Below are 14,924 nucleotides of genomic sequence, written 5' to 3'. Positions count from 1 at the left end.
CACACAGGCATAGAGTAGACAGCCCTTGGGCCTTAAGGCCCAGGTTGTGTCTGCGGTTGTTCTTGCGGCGTGGCGAATGTCCCTGTGCTCCGTGCCCTTGTTCCCAGGTCTGCGGAGACCGCGGCCCAGGCGCCTCTGGTGTGCAAAGTGAAGAGGACACAGGAAGTGGCCACGCCCTCCCAGAACGGAGAGTGCGCCTCGCAGAAGGTGGACAGGAAGCAGCAAGCGGCGCAGTACGCGGCCCAGCTCGCCGCCCAGCAGAGCACGTCCTCCGAGGCCTCGCCCAGGACGCCCGGGGGCAGTGACAGCGAGGGCAGCAGCGTCCCTCCCACCTTCCCCGAGGAGGACCCCGAGAGAACAAGGCACAGTAAGATTACTACAGGAGTCACACCACAGATACCGCTGCCCTTCGCCGTGTCCCTTAGTCAATTCTCAGGTTTAAACTGGAATTCTTCAGCTTCAGAGATAGGGAGACACGGCCTTCAGTGTTACGAGTATGTTAAGTATCTGGTGACTGTAGACAATCAGAATACTGTGGTAATGTGTTGCATCTGCTGTGTGTATGTGTGCGTGTTTGTGTGTGTGTGTGTGTGTGTGCGTGCGTGGGTGTGCATGTGTGTGTGTATGTGTGCGTGTGTTTGTGTGTGTGTTTGTGTGTGTGTGTATGTGTGTGTTTGTGTGTATGTATGCGCGTGTGTATGCGTGTGCGTGTGTGTTTGCGTGTGTATGTATGCGTGTGTGTGTATGTGTGTGTGTATGTGTGCATGTGTTTGTGTGTGTGTGTGCATTTCTGTGTGTAAGTGTGTGTGTGTGTATGCATGTGTGTTTGTGTGTGTGTGTATGTGTATGTATGTGTTTGTGTGTATGTATGCGTGTGGGTGTGTGTTTGCGTGTGTGTATGTCTGTGCATGTGTGTTTGTGTGTGTATGTATGCGAGTGTGTGTACACTCAGAGGTTTTACTCTTTGCTTTGCTAAAAGAGCCTTTGATCCATGGCTGTGAACTGTGGGTCTCTTCATGATCAATGCCACTGTGAAAGCAAGGCGGGTCATGTGAGGTTGCATTATGCTGTCCCCAGCCAGGGCTAACCGCATTGGCACATTGGCAATACTGTATTAATGTTGTGAACATAAAGACAACTAAAACAACCACCGCAGATGAAAAGAATGAATTAAATGTTCAATATGGCATTTTTAACACATTATTCATTATGCCACATTAGTACAGGCCTGGCTATTGAATTGTGTTTTCAGTCCTCTGTGCATATCAGATACTGAAATGAGGAGCTGACTGGCAGGTGGAAGGCTGGGGTAGGTATCACACTGCTCCTCAGGCAGTGTTTGACCTTTTATTGTTTCCCTTCTTCACTTGAGCCAGGGAGGAAACAGAAAACGCCAAAGAAGTTTACCGGGGAGCAGCCCTCTATCTCCGGGACGTTCGGATTGAAAGGTAGCCCCCTTGCTCTCCAGTCCGCACCAGTGTTGGCTTCTCCCTCTTTCCTCTCTGCTGAAATGTTTCTTTTTTATCATGAGCTGAGGCAAAAGTGAAGTGCTGATAAAGGCTAGCTGTTTTGCAGACCTGTGTTTGTTTATTGGAGTTTAGAAAGATAGAGTCTGTGCGCTGCCTCTGTCTAACTGGATAGAGTGTTGATTTAAATAACTAATCTACAAAAGAGGAAATATATATGGGTAGGACTATGGGCTACAAGTCTACAATAAACCATTACTTAACTGTGACAATAGAGCTAGATGCATTTGTCTTCAAGACCAAAATGACTGCATCTATACATAAAATGATTTTTCATGACACTGGTTTCAAGCTGTGCACAAAACACAAAATATTGGATGTTTAAAACATTGAGGTATAATTTGCCACCAACTCAGGACCGTTATTATATTTAGCAAACAGATGACCCAGCTAGCCAGCCACAACAAAAGCAGGCCTTTGTTTCAGTATTCTCTCCAAACATCCACATTCCAGATGGAGAGATTAAATCCACAGCCTCAAGACTAGACTAATCGCCGTTATGAGCGAACCCATGAAATCTCTGTACACGATTTTGGTCTTAGTGTGTACTCTCTGAATTTCTTTTGACAAAAAAAGGTTTACAAGACGATTTAGTGTAGGCTTGTGCTCAAGGGGCATGCCTCACCCGGGCTGAGGCAGGTTGCAGTCAGCAGCTCTGTAAGCACCTTCCAGCGTCTTACCATGGGATAGCACTAGTGCATTGTCAGGCGCGGATGCTGCCAAGATGGGCTTAGCCCGGCTCAAAAGCCCATTCAGCCCACACGCTCGAGTCCCCCCCCCCCTCTCTCTCCTCGCGGGTAGATTGCACATAATTGGTCTTTTTCTCTCAACGTGCCAGTTACAGGCCTGTTTAATATCCTGCTGCCGTCGAGACGCTCTGTGAGTCACAGTCTGTGTCAGAACCCGAGGACAGTTCCCCCAGCGCTGCCAAGCTTCCCCAGCGCACTGTCACACAGTAACACATGCCACAATGCTTCATTTGTTCTCTCGCATGTTCGCGCACACACTCACTCATACAGTTGTAGCGCTGAGCGGCTAACTCACATTTCTGTGTTTTTGGTGTTAAAAATCATTGATCAGAAGTTGGTTGAAAAATGAGATTTTATTAAAAGCCAGCTACTCAACCCAGTTTGAACTGAAATAAGCATCACAATAACTACAATGGCCGTAATCGTTCTACACAAACAATATTTGAGCTGAACCAAATGGTATACATAGCCTACCTTGCAACTGTACCCAACAACGCATACCGCATATTCCATAACAATACTAACTAACTGGTTGTTTTTAATTAGCAGAATTAACTTGCTAACTTGTCTCGTGAGGAAGACATGCACACAAACACACATATACAAGCATATACATTTGTATGCATACACAAGTACACACATGCAGTACACTACATACACATGCATTCTTAAATTACTCATACATGTACGCAGACATGAAGATGATCTCTGAAGCATTCTCTGATCATTTTTTGATAAGAGAACTGTCTTATTCAATTTAACTGGGAATCATACTAGGTCTTATTTTAGAAACTGATTTGTTGTTGTTCGCATTGTTCTAAACTCATTCCCTCATTGAACTAAGTTTTACTTGCAACACCCTGAAAATGTGGGAAAAAGATACATTTTTGATGGATTGCCTGTCTTGCACACAAGCGCATGTGTTTTCATCCAGGAATGAACAAAGTGGAAGAGAAGCTAAAGTCTGGAAGGACTAAGAAAGCGGACGGAAATGTTTTTAGTGAGGAGCCCATGAGAAAACTCCAGACTCCAGCCGTGAAGAAAGACCTGACCTCTCCGTGCTCTGGTATGACCAGCAGCTACGCTCCCACGCCGCTCTGTTGTGAATGAACGTCTACCACTACAGCTGAATCGCTAGCATGTTCCTGTTTCCCCCTGTGGAAACTGAAATATCAGTTTAAAGAATGTAAAGCTAATCCTAAGCATATACATTGACTGCTTTGGTGACAAGGGCATAGGCGGGCTCACGGCTGGTACCATGGCCCTAGCTGAACTCCACTTGCATGAATCGGGTTGCAGAGTTGGCATTAACCCCTACCTCCCCCCCTCCAGGGAGCCCAGAGACGCAGTGGCAGCACGCCATCACTGAGAGGGGAGAGGTTGTGTGCCCCAACTGCTCCCTCATTACCAGGAAGACAGTGCTAGGGCTGAAGAAACACATGGAGATCTGCCAGAAGGTGTGCCAGCTCGCTCATGAGCACTTGGATGCTTAATTGAATATCACTTCATTTAGAACTTGATTTAAGCATTCGGTTCTTGTGTCTTTTCTCTGGCCAGTTGCGTATTTTGCTGTGCTCTTGTATATGTGCAAAGGGATTGTTTGCTCCTTCTCACCCTCAGCTGTTTACTGTTCAAACCACAAAGCTCTCTGGGGTGCAGAATGACTCATGCAATTAGCCTTTCTCCCCCAGGGCTGTTCTTGCATGGCCTGGGGACCCATTATACCCGCTGTATTGATTGGATGGTGATAGAAAGGATATAATGCAGTGCACAGTACAGCTCAGCTAGACGGAGAGTCACTGGCACACAGCTTTAATTGCTCAGTTTTATGGAACCAAGCCTGGCAAACTCCATGACTCTGTAAAATGACAGACTTGCTATGAGACAATAATTGAATCAGAGGTTAGTGAAGGTCACGTCAGATATATTTTCTTCCAGTAGAATTAGCCCTTTTAAGTGTTATTGTCCTGGGCAGAAACTACCAAACCCACTCATGCCTAGGTGATTTACACGTGAGGCATGACCGTTGACCTCATGTCCCCATGTCTTGCAGCTCCAGGATGCTCTGAAATGCCAGCAGTGCCAGAAGCAATTCAGGTCCAAGGCGGGGCTAAACTACCACACTATGGCAGAGCACAATAACAAGGTATCATCAGCTTGTGTAAGCAGTGTGCATGCATAGAGCGGAGGGCTAATTGGTCTGGATGTTTCCTTTTTTAAACAACACATGGCTCCCTGCAAGAAGAGTCAACAATTCCGGTAGTGGGAGGGCAGTGATGTCACTGCCTATCCAAGCACACTAGCACAGCTGAAATTTGTCTCCATTCACCTCATTGCCTGTTGCATGTTTCTAGCATAAGCTAGCACTGAAAGTGGCACTGAGGTCTTTTTTTCTGCTTCCTGCTTCTATGGAAGCTTATGAGAGATGTGTTATGTCAGCTTACAGGGCTCATTTAAAAGAGTTTAGAGCGGTGCGTGAGCGAGAGCACTGCAGCAGTAGCTGAAGGCCTGAAGGCTTCCCCGCAGGCACCAAGTCGACAGTTGTTGCACGAGACCTTGCAGGCAATACGGCCATGCTAACTTAAGAATAATCCATAAACGAGCTGGAAGCCAAGCTGTGCTCGGTGCTCCGATATTAGCCCGGAAAGTGCTCCAATAAATTCATCCCGTGTTAAATTATGCAGAACCGAGCATCTCAGAAGCATCATGAAAGATAAATGAAGAAACGCGGCCTCCTTTGTGTCTGCGAGCATTCCAGCAACAGCTGTAGAGTAGTCCAGCAGCCAGAGAGGAGCTGGGTGCTAGCCTGAGGGCTCCAGGCAAGCAGGAGATAAACAACTCTGGAAAGCTATCAGGAGACCTGCTAGCATGGCCTCCCTGGGCTTTGTGTTCATAACACAAAGCTTAAAACAGCCCTGCAGCGGCTTTACTCCAGAGAGCACTCATAGGACTGACGGCAGGGGTTTTCCGCGTCCTGCAGGTTAGGGTAGTCGGTTTGCCAGAGTGCCTCTGAGCTCTCCCTGATGCAGCAGCTTCTTCTGGCACACTTGTGGTCAGAGCAGTGCGGTATGGGATACCGCAGGCCCCTGGAGCTGTGTGGCCGGGCTGCTCGGTGTCATCTTCCATCATCCCTTTCGCTCTCGCGGTGGGAAGGAGGCTCTTTTCTGTCCCACCTTTCCAAGATGTTCACCTTTTTACTTGGTAGAATAAAACTGTTTTTTTTCCCCTCTGTGGTCTGCAGTACCCTTACTGGTGATGCTATGAGACAGTTGAGCTGTTTGTTGGAATGTGTTGTACATCACATGCATCTTCAGTCTTTAGATTCTAAAGTTTAGAAGCTAGTGTGCATAGTGTGCTTTGATTTATTTCCCTTACTAAACATTAGTTTAGAAGAGTTGATATGTACACTGCAGTCTGTATGCATGTGGACAGTGGTGCAATTTCTGTTAATTTGACTCTAAAATGGGGGGCCAAAATAACAGAACTTGAACCAATGTCCAAATACATACGGACTGCACTGTATCTACAACTTCACATGCATCTTTTGTCTTTAGAAGCTAGTGCGAATATTTATTTGATTTTCTCCCCTTACTGAGAGCATTAGTTTAAAGGGTTGACATAAACATGCCTCCAGTAATGGGCCTTCCACGAAAATGTTGACGTATTTTGGCAGGCGGTGAGCTCTCTTAATGAGAAACACATTTTGAGAACATGCTTTGCGGGAAGTTAGTAGCTGAAATGCTGTCCCCCTCCCCTCCAGCCCTCAGGGAGTGACGGACAGGCAGGGAACGGACAGGAGGAGCGCGAGAGACTGCGGAGAGTGCTCAAACAGATGGGCAAGCTCAAGTGTCCCAATGAGGTACATCCCCCTTTCTGCCTCTCTTTCTCTTATTCTTTCCCCCCAGTGCTGTTTCCAATTAGCCACCCAGCAATACACAGGGAGGGAGAGAAAACATCATTGTTGTTTTCACTTCTTTTAAGAATATGTGCACAAACAACTGTGAAGCAGATATCCCCCTCTGTCTTCTCTCTCCTTCTGAGGACTGGCAGGCCACCCTGTATAATTCTGAAGTGTCTATAGAAAAACACTGCCACCTAAGGAATGGTTCACTAACAGTGGTTTAGTAGTGGATAAACTAGTGAATAAGTGTTTTGTTGATTATAATGTGTGCCAGATGTGGCCCTCATTCCATACAGGGCTGCTCTGCACACTTCTCCAGCCTCATGGGTTACCAGTACCACCAGAAGCGCTGTGGCAAGGAGCTGTCTGAAGCCGACAAGCCCACCTTCAAGTGCCAGCACTGCGGTAAAACCTACAAGTCCAAAGCCGGCCTTGACTACCACTTGAGATCGGAGCACGCTGCTGACACCGTGACCCTCAGTACGGTAAGGGACCTACTGAAGGTGGCCGAGCCATTAGTGTCCCTGGCCATCTGCTGGCCATCTCTCTAATGTGTGACTATTGTGCAGTATGTATCTTGAGGTAGCCTACTGAAAGATTCTTCAACACCAGTGCATGCATTGACTGTCCTACGATGTATCCTCTCATTTGGTGACCTCGGTGCAAAGCTTTCCAAATCAAGTCACTTTGCTGTAATTGTCATCCAAGTTGGGTGTTTCTGCTCTGGTTTTGCTGGTGCACAGGCAAAAAAGGAAGAAACATATCAGGTGGCGAAGAAATCCCAAGCTTTACTAGAGAAATTGGAGGCAGAGGAGCAGCAGGAGAAGGAGAGGGAGCAGGAGGAGGTGGAAGGGGAGGTCTTCATGGAGGACTTTGAGAGGACACCCAGCGGGAGGGTCAGGCGGCGCTCTGCCCAGGTGGCTGTTTTCCACCTGCAGGAGATTGCTGAGGACGAACTGGCCAGGGACTGGGGAAACAAGCGCCGCATGAAGGACGACCTTGTCCCCGACACCAAAAGAGTAAGGAGTGTCTCTGTCAGCAACATACACACACATGCATGCACGCACGCACACACACACACGTGCACTTACACACGCACACACTCACACGCACACAAACGCACACGCAGACTTACATATGCACGCACACACACACACTCACACGCACGCAAACGCACACGCAGACTTACGCACATATGCAGACATACACACACACACGCACACGCATGCACACAAACACACACGCAGACTTACACACACACATGCAGACATACACACATGCATGCACATGCACACCCATACACTCACACACACACACACACACACACACACACACACACACACACACATGCAGACATTCACATACACATGTGTACACACCACAACTGGGTCAAGTATTTTTAAAGAATATTTTAAAAGAAAGAAATATTTTTGATGTTTTTAAAACATCAAAGTGAATATTCAGAACAAAACTATTCTTACAGATATTACTGGAATAGAAAGATTTAATTCATACAAAATATGTACTTGTACGCATTCTCTTGCATCAGTACCAGGGAAACATACTATGTATAAAATCTGTATGTTATGTTTCTTGTTGCAGCTCAACTACACTCGCCCAGGGCTTCCAACATTTAACCCCAAAACGCTGGAAAACTGGAAGAATGAAGTCAAAGAGAAAGGCTTCATCTGTTGCCCCAACTGTGTAAGACACCCTCTCTGTTTCTATGGATGTGTGTTAGGTAATGCACTGTGAGGACACATTAACACATTAACTAGGATTTCTTTGGACATGGTTAAGTTCAAGGGCCCCAGCCAGCTTATTGTCAAGACTGGTGCTATTAAAACACTAATTGGCTGTTAAATAAAAAGCTAATTTTTATGTACAGTATATTAGGGTTGCATCAGAACCATAATGATGCATTTTAAAATGCACAATAAAAATAACATTGTATAGAGATATTTCCAAAGTTAACCAGTAATATTTGGAAGATACGGAAAAAGAGATTAACAGAGAAAAGAAACTGCATTTAAAAAAAAGAAACGCATTAAATAAAACAATAAAACGCATTTGCAAGCTTTCAGGGAAAGTTTCATATACATGCAGTACCAGTCATAAGTTTGGACACACCTTGCCTTTTTTGATGAAGGTTTTATTTCCAATTCATATGTGGTCAAATTGTAATGTTTTGTATTTGGTTGCATATCCATTGCATACCATGACTTTCTGATGTCTGTGACCTATCAACATCACCAGAGTCTGGATATCTTATTGTCAGGTTGTCCTACAAGCGATACTGTAAGTCTTTGCATTTGAATGGAATGGATCTGTCTGGGAACTGTGGGGTGGGACTACCTTCAGCTATAAATTATGCTGATACAGTATGGAATACATTTGTTGGCTAAATGACTTTAAGTCATCAAGGGTCCGAGGTATCAAACCAGCCTCAAACAACCGTGCTGCTACTAGATATACCGTCGATACTTCAAAGGTTGTTTCTCCTGAATAATTCTTCCATTAAGTTCAACAGGAAAATTTGTCAGGAGAAATGTCCCTTGTAGTATCTACAGCATGTCTGGCAGCAACACGATGGTTTGAGGCTCATCTGATACCATGGACCCTTGATGACATAAAGCCATTTAGCCAACAGATGTATTCCTTACTGTTTTGGCGTAATTTATAGCTGAAGCTAGTCCCATCCCACAGTTCTCATAGAGATCCATTCAAATGTAAACAAATTTTTGTATCAGTTGTACGACACCCTGAAAATATGACACCCAGACTCTGGTGTAGTTGATTGGTCACAGACTTCAGGAAGTCATGGCATGCAAATAATATGCTTTTATTTATGACTGTTTTATTTGACATTATGTTAATTTGTCTCAAACACTCAATTGCGGGGCTATATATAAAAAGTACTGTAATTAATATATGGTGAAACCAATATGTACAAAAATGCCCTTTAATAAAAGCTGAGAATCTGTACTTTGACCACGTATGAATTGTTCGATTTCATACAGAGAAAATAAACATGAATAGGAAAAAGCAGAAAAGGGCAAGGTGTGTCCAAACGTTTGACTGGGACTGTAGATACGTATAAAGCAGGTTAAGAAACATAATTGAAAATCTGTGAGACAGACAGATTTTGTAGACAATTTGCATTGTGGAAACCTGTCTCTGAATGACGCTTGAGGAAATGCTAGAGTAAGTGCTTAACATAATTTAGCATTCTATTTTTGTTTCTCTCTTTTTAAGAGCTGTGAAGCTGTCTACTCAAGTGTTTCAGGACTTAAGGCTCATTTGGCAAACTGTAACAAGGTAAGTTCTACCAGCTCCCTAGACTTAAATGAGTAATTGTAATTATTTGTTGTGGTTCTTCATATAAAACGCACTGTAGATTATCTACAATGACTACGAGATGGCCTGACTTGGGCTTGTTTCTGTGTGGTTCAGGGTGGGGGCGCTGTGGGGAAGTACAGGTGCTTGCTGTGTCAGAAGGAGTTCAGCTCAGAGAGTGGTGTGAAGTACCACATCAGCAAGACACACTCTCAGGTAGGCTACTTGAAGGGAACTTATTTGGGTAGGCCTGAACAAGGGCCCTGCCCTTACAGGTAGGCCTCAGGAGGGGCCTTGTAGAGAGGTCCCCATCAAAGGCAGTTTCTAGGCATCATGAGGGCCTCTTACAGACTGGCCTCATGATGGGCACTTCAAGGGAGCTTGCCTGAAGAGCCTGCACAAGCCAGCTTCATAAAAATTACCTTAAGATTGGCCTCACAGACTGATGAATGCACTTTTTTTACAGTACGTGTACGTGATTATTACACTCTCCTCATTCTCTTTCACGGTCAAGCTTAACCAGAACAACTCAAAGGTTATCTAGGTAGTTTGTCTGCTTAATTTATAATAAAAAAACAGTGTATGCACATATCAAGCTTCAAAGTACTCATTCCGCCGGAGCAACACTAACATGCGCATACTTCTGTCCCATTTGGCTTGTGTACAGAACTGGTTTCGTGCCACCAGCCACATGGCACCCAAAAGCAAGAGGAAAGAGCCGCAGAATGGCTTACAGACAGACCTGAAGAACATCACGGCTGGGAAGAAGAGAGGCCGGAAGCCCAAAGAGCGGCCCCCAGAAGAGAGTCCGAGGATCAAGGAGGGGTCCGTTCGGTCAGAGACTCAGAGCACTGCACATGCCTCGGCCCCCACACCCCCGGCCCTAAACAGAGACATAGTCCTCCCCACCAAGAAAAGGGGCAAGCCCAAGAAGATGCCAGCCAATGAGTGATTCATCTGTGCAAGAAAGACCCAGACGCTTTCAACGTTATACCCATAAAAAATAGAACAGTAATAACAATAATAAAATTATAATGATAATAATGAAGCATTTTGCTTAGAAGTGAAGGAATATTTTAGGAGTAAATTAAAGAAGCTAAGACAACAGAAATTTAAAGCTATTTGTTCTTGTATTTAATTTCAAACTGACCTTGTGTTTTTAAACCTAATCTATATGAATATATACAGTATATGTGTCTGCTGGTATATACTGATATATAGTACTCTCTTTTTCCCATCCATTCCATTTTTAGACCTTATTTTAAATATAAGCTTCACATAAGGGATTCATTGTAATCAAAGTGGAAAAATCCCTCTTTATATGAATTTTTTTAAACAAAAGTAATATTTAAATCAATTTTGCATAGTTATCTCTACGTGTGCGTAGTTTCATGTTGTGTTTGAGAGGTTATAAAAGGATCTAAAAGTTATTCAATTAGCATGGTGAGCTAATTTACTAGTGTTTTTATCACAGTTATAGTGTACTGTGTATATATACAATATACATGCATATATATTCAAAGCAATGAATTTGTCCATCATTTTCAAGGCAGGAAGTTAAAAATATTTAATCTAATTTTTTTTATTCACAAATCTTATTTGTTTTCAGTTTGGTGTATCCCTCTTGTTGATTGTGGCAGCTGAATATTGAAACGTGTTGTCTTCAGAGATAGCAAGATAGCTTTTGGAACAGTTTGCTACGGTGCAATATTGTATTATTTTATGTTGTTTTCATTCTTTTTGTTTAATGTTACAGTCTTTGTTGTTCAACCAGCACAAAATATGGGCAGACCAATCTATTATCCATTTCTGAAAAGCCTTCTTGTATCTCTGAGCAGTAGTTTAGTAGTTGTAGCTTGGACTGGCATGGTAAGGTGTTTTGTTAAGTTTAAATCTAGCAACTGCACAGAGAAGGTATGAATAGTACTGATTTTGTCAGGCTATGTTTTAATTTTTCTTGAGCAACATGCATATTGTTACCTTGGGGGTAAAATTGGAGAGCCAGGCAGGTGATGCCAAATGAATGCCTTTGGGTATTTATTTGGCAGGAGAAGCGAAAGTAAGCGAAAGTAAATCATCTATGAATACTGCAGTCAGAGTAGTTAAAAGCAATTAAATTATTGTTTTGGGAACCATGTAACATTGGGAAAAGCTACTGAAAACTGTGTGCTCCATGTATAATCTTATTCTGTGTTGTTTTCTGTTATTCCATTTGATAGCATTTTATAATGATCCCTCAAACCATCATCTGTCAGTCATTTATATATATTGCCCCAAGAACAACATTTACACAGATGATGTATATACCTATCTTCTTACCAACCGCTTTCAAATTTGATTATGGTCATTTGTTTTGTTACTTCTGGTGCAATTGACCCTTTCAAGTAGTATAAGAAAGTTGCAAGGACTGCAAGCTTAACCTCGGTGACTATATGCAAAATAATTACTGAATTACAGTTTTGTACTGTATATAAAGTTACAAAGTTGCAGCACTGCAGCACAATCAGTAGTAGCTACCATTTAAAACTTGAAGTTCAAGTTTGCTTTCGCTCACAGAAAGCTAGAATCACTTGCTTTGCATTAACAAAGAATAGATGTTCAAAGCCCTCCTAACAGTAAAATATATATATAGTGAAAGGCGACCCTGCAAATATTGATTCTGTCTTCTCTTAAAGGCTCGCCACTTCCTCTTTGTAGTAAAATCCTCTTGCCTTGCACTTTAAAACACCCTTTTTATCTTGCACTTCACAAACACTGTCTTCACCTTAACCTTTATCCCTGGTGAGGTGTGCACATAGATGTTGCATCAACATGACAGTGAAGCAGCTTCAAGTTCAGGAACAGTTACTATTTGGTCTCAGTTTCTAAACAGTGTGACAAAAGCTGTATGAAAGGGGTTGATCTACTGCACAGCAGTTAGCCATAGTAACGAATTAGAGACCAGTAGAAACTTTAAGACCGTACTACTTTTGTATTACAGGTTAAAGAAAGTTTTTTTTAAATAAATGGTGTGTAATGTATCACAAAGTATCAGAGTGTATATCACAACCAGTCCGTGACATGAGAGATGACTGGGGCATAATGTGAGGCAAATTAATATGTAAAGAAGGTACTTTAAATAAAAATAACTTTTAATATCCAGTAGCTTGGTTACACATCTCAGCATTGCAAAGAATGAAATCATTATTGATTACATAATTTATATATAAGAAAGTTTAGAAAGCCTGTTCAAACTGGCATATGCACATTTATTTTATGATCCCTTGTAAATATGATCTATTAGAAATCAAGTAGTATCTGGGGTGGAATAGGAAAAAGGAACATATACAGTACACTAATATCATGCGTTGAACATAAGGCGTTCTGATTGCCATCCGACTATAATAGACATTTCAATAGGCCTGTTCAACTTAATATAATCCCGTCTTTTCTGAACTTGAATTGCAACATGTGACTGCATGTTGATCCACGACACGTTCTTGCTGCAACCACTCATGTAGCCTTGTAATATTAATTGTTGTGTAATTAGTTTGACAGGATTTAGAATCATCCATGTTTCAATCTGATTTCCTAACTGACAATGTCATAGCAGTCACACAACACTTATATTTTTGTCCCTAAGTATAAATGTTGTTTTGAGTAGATTACTGCAACCTGTGTAAGAGTAGACGATCTAAAAAACTCCATTTGAAATGCATTGTGGGAATTGGATGTATTTTGAAGGTCTGGCAGGTAGTAAGTCCCTAGTGTCCGTAATCATTTGTATGCTTTTACAACTCAATTGTATTCAGGCAGGCAAATGGGCTGACTGAAATATGTGGTGTTGTGCTCTGTCGCACTGATGGTGTGATTCTAGCTGTTCTCTCTTGTCTGAAAATAGGCCTGCACTGATTCTGGAATCATGAGCAGAGAACATACAGTATATCTTGATTTTTCATAGCAGTTTAACTCTGCTGTTTTTGTTTGTTTGTATTTTGTGGGTTTGATTCCTCGTTGAGCATCTTTATTCTTTCCAATATTGTTCTCTATTGTTTCTCTATTTATTTTTTTCATATCACTGAATTGTGTATTAATGATAAGCTTTGGTGTCACACTATGATTATGATTGTGTATCACTGTTTTATACACAGAAGTGGATTGATCCTGCCCTAAGTAATGTGTCTTCCTAGACTATGTGGCATACACATATTCAGCAGTTGGAGCTTTAAGGCTGTGTTAAACTATTTTGAGATTACAGCAATATACCACACTGTGTCAACCTTAAGTGGCATCAGAGAGCACGGCTCTGTTGCACCTATTATGGTTTTTCCTGCTCTTCTCATTTACAGTTTCTTTCCATTTTCATTCTCATTTAACCTTCAGTACATTCTTCATATACTGTTGCTGGATTTTAACTTCAGTTGCTAGTCTTGTCATACACTGTTATTTTAACAACCGTTTGAATGCACATTGAAATTTCCTTTTGTTAAAATGGAAAATAAATGAGAAGAGGTTTCTGTGAGCATAATGTTGCATCTTTAGTGCACTTACTATCCCATGAAATAAGCTTGAATTTGAGTGGTGATGAGCCCCTGGTGATCTGGGCTATGTAATGTTTTTTTATCTGGGGAATTGTTACAATGAGGTGCCCTCTGTTTTGCCTCATTTTTCTTGGTGGTTCTGATTTTGAACCCTAAAAATTTTGCCTTTCTTGCAGAAAATATAAAATAAATAAAAATAATAAAAAAGAGAAAAACTCAACCTCAGCAGGCTTCAGGTGACAACTAATTTGAAACAATAAAAATAATGCTGTAATCATTAGGTTTAGAAACCAACCCAACAGAAAAATGTTCTGGTCATATTAAAATTGTTAGCTTATTTCCAGGAGTCTAGTGAATAGCAAGCTAATAAACTGAAATGGTGTATTGAGTTTATTTCTCTGTTGCAGTTATTCGTAGCTGAGGCTACTGAATGAGGGAGATGCAGCACCTTTGCTTAATCTAAACTGTTACAATTTTACAAATTGTTGTATTAACTGTGCATTATTACCCTTCATCTAATTAATAAAAATGTTGTTGACTAAGTGTGTGGCCTTGTTTTTATACCTTTCGATTGTAAAAGCAGTATTAGGTAGCATATTATTGTTATAATGCTTATTAGTATTGCAAAAAATTAAATTATAAAAATAACTTAAATCATTTATAAAAGCAATACAAAATACAAAAAAGAGCAGTTAAAATAATGTATGTGATAATAATTTACAAAGCAAATAAATCGTACCTGGCATTGACAGAATTTGTGCAAAAAATGTAATAAAACTTTGCGTTGAGAGAGTGCTTCCATTAAAGAGTAGGCTACTCATATGCTGATGAATATCACTCGATATCACTGTACAACTCCAGAAACACTGCATTCTGGAACACGGTGTCCGTA

General features: G+C 42.0%; 1 protein-coding gene across 6 annotated transcripts in view; it reads left to right on the top strand.

Moving 5' to 3' along the window:
• Positions 1 to 14,574, top strand: part of znf512b (zinc finger protein 512B) — a 29,753-nt gene extending 15,179 nt beyond the window's left edge. For 4 of the 6 annotated variants that reach the window (XM_061257333.1, XM_061257334.1, XM_061257332.1 and 1 more), the window contains exons 7-18: positions 108 to 367; positions 1,377 to 1,448; positions 3,210 to 3,341; positions 3,608 to 3,732; positions 4,329 to 4,436; positions 6,036 to 6,134; positions 6,473 to 6,661; positions 6,920 to 7,195; positions 7,779 to 7,880; positions 9,432 to 9,494; positions 9,630 to 9,728; positions 10,180 to 14,574. In XM_061257333.1, the coding sequence (XP_061113317.1) occupies positions 108 to 367; positions 1,377 to 1,448; positions 3,210 to 3,341; positions 3,608 to 3,732; positions 4,329 to 4,436; positions 6,036 to 6,134; positions 6,473 to 6,661; positions 6,920 to 7,195; positions 7,779 to 7,880; positions 9,432 to 9,494; positions 9,630 to 9,728; positions 10,180 to 10,464 (1,810 nt within the window). In that variant the 3' untranslated portion in view covers positions 10,465 to 14,574. The remainder of the gene's footprint in view (positions 1 to 107; positions 368 to 1,376; positions 1,449 to 3,209; positions 3,342 to 3,607; positions 3,733 to 4,328; positions 4,437 to 6,035; positions 6,135 to 6,472; positions 6,662 to 6,919; positions 7,196 to 7,778; positions 7,881 to 9,431; positions 9,495 to 9,629; positions 9,729 to 10,179) is intronic. The other 2 variants (XM_061257337.1, XM_061257338.1) reach the window with 2 other exon arrangements.
• The last annotated feature ends 350 nt before the right edge of the window (positions 14,575 to 14,924 follow it).

Source organism: Conger conger, chromosome 10, assembly GCF_963514075.1.
Source record: "Conger conger chromosome 10, fConCon1.1, whole genome shotgun sequence".
Lineage (NCBI taxonomy): Eukaryota > Metazoa > Chordata > Actinopteri > Anguilliformes > Congridae > Conger > Conger conger.
This window is presented reverse-complemented; position numbering and strand designations above follow the sequence as displayed.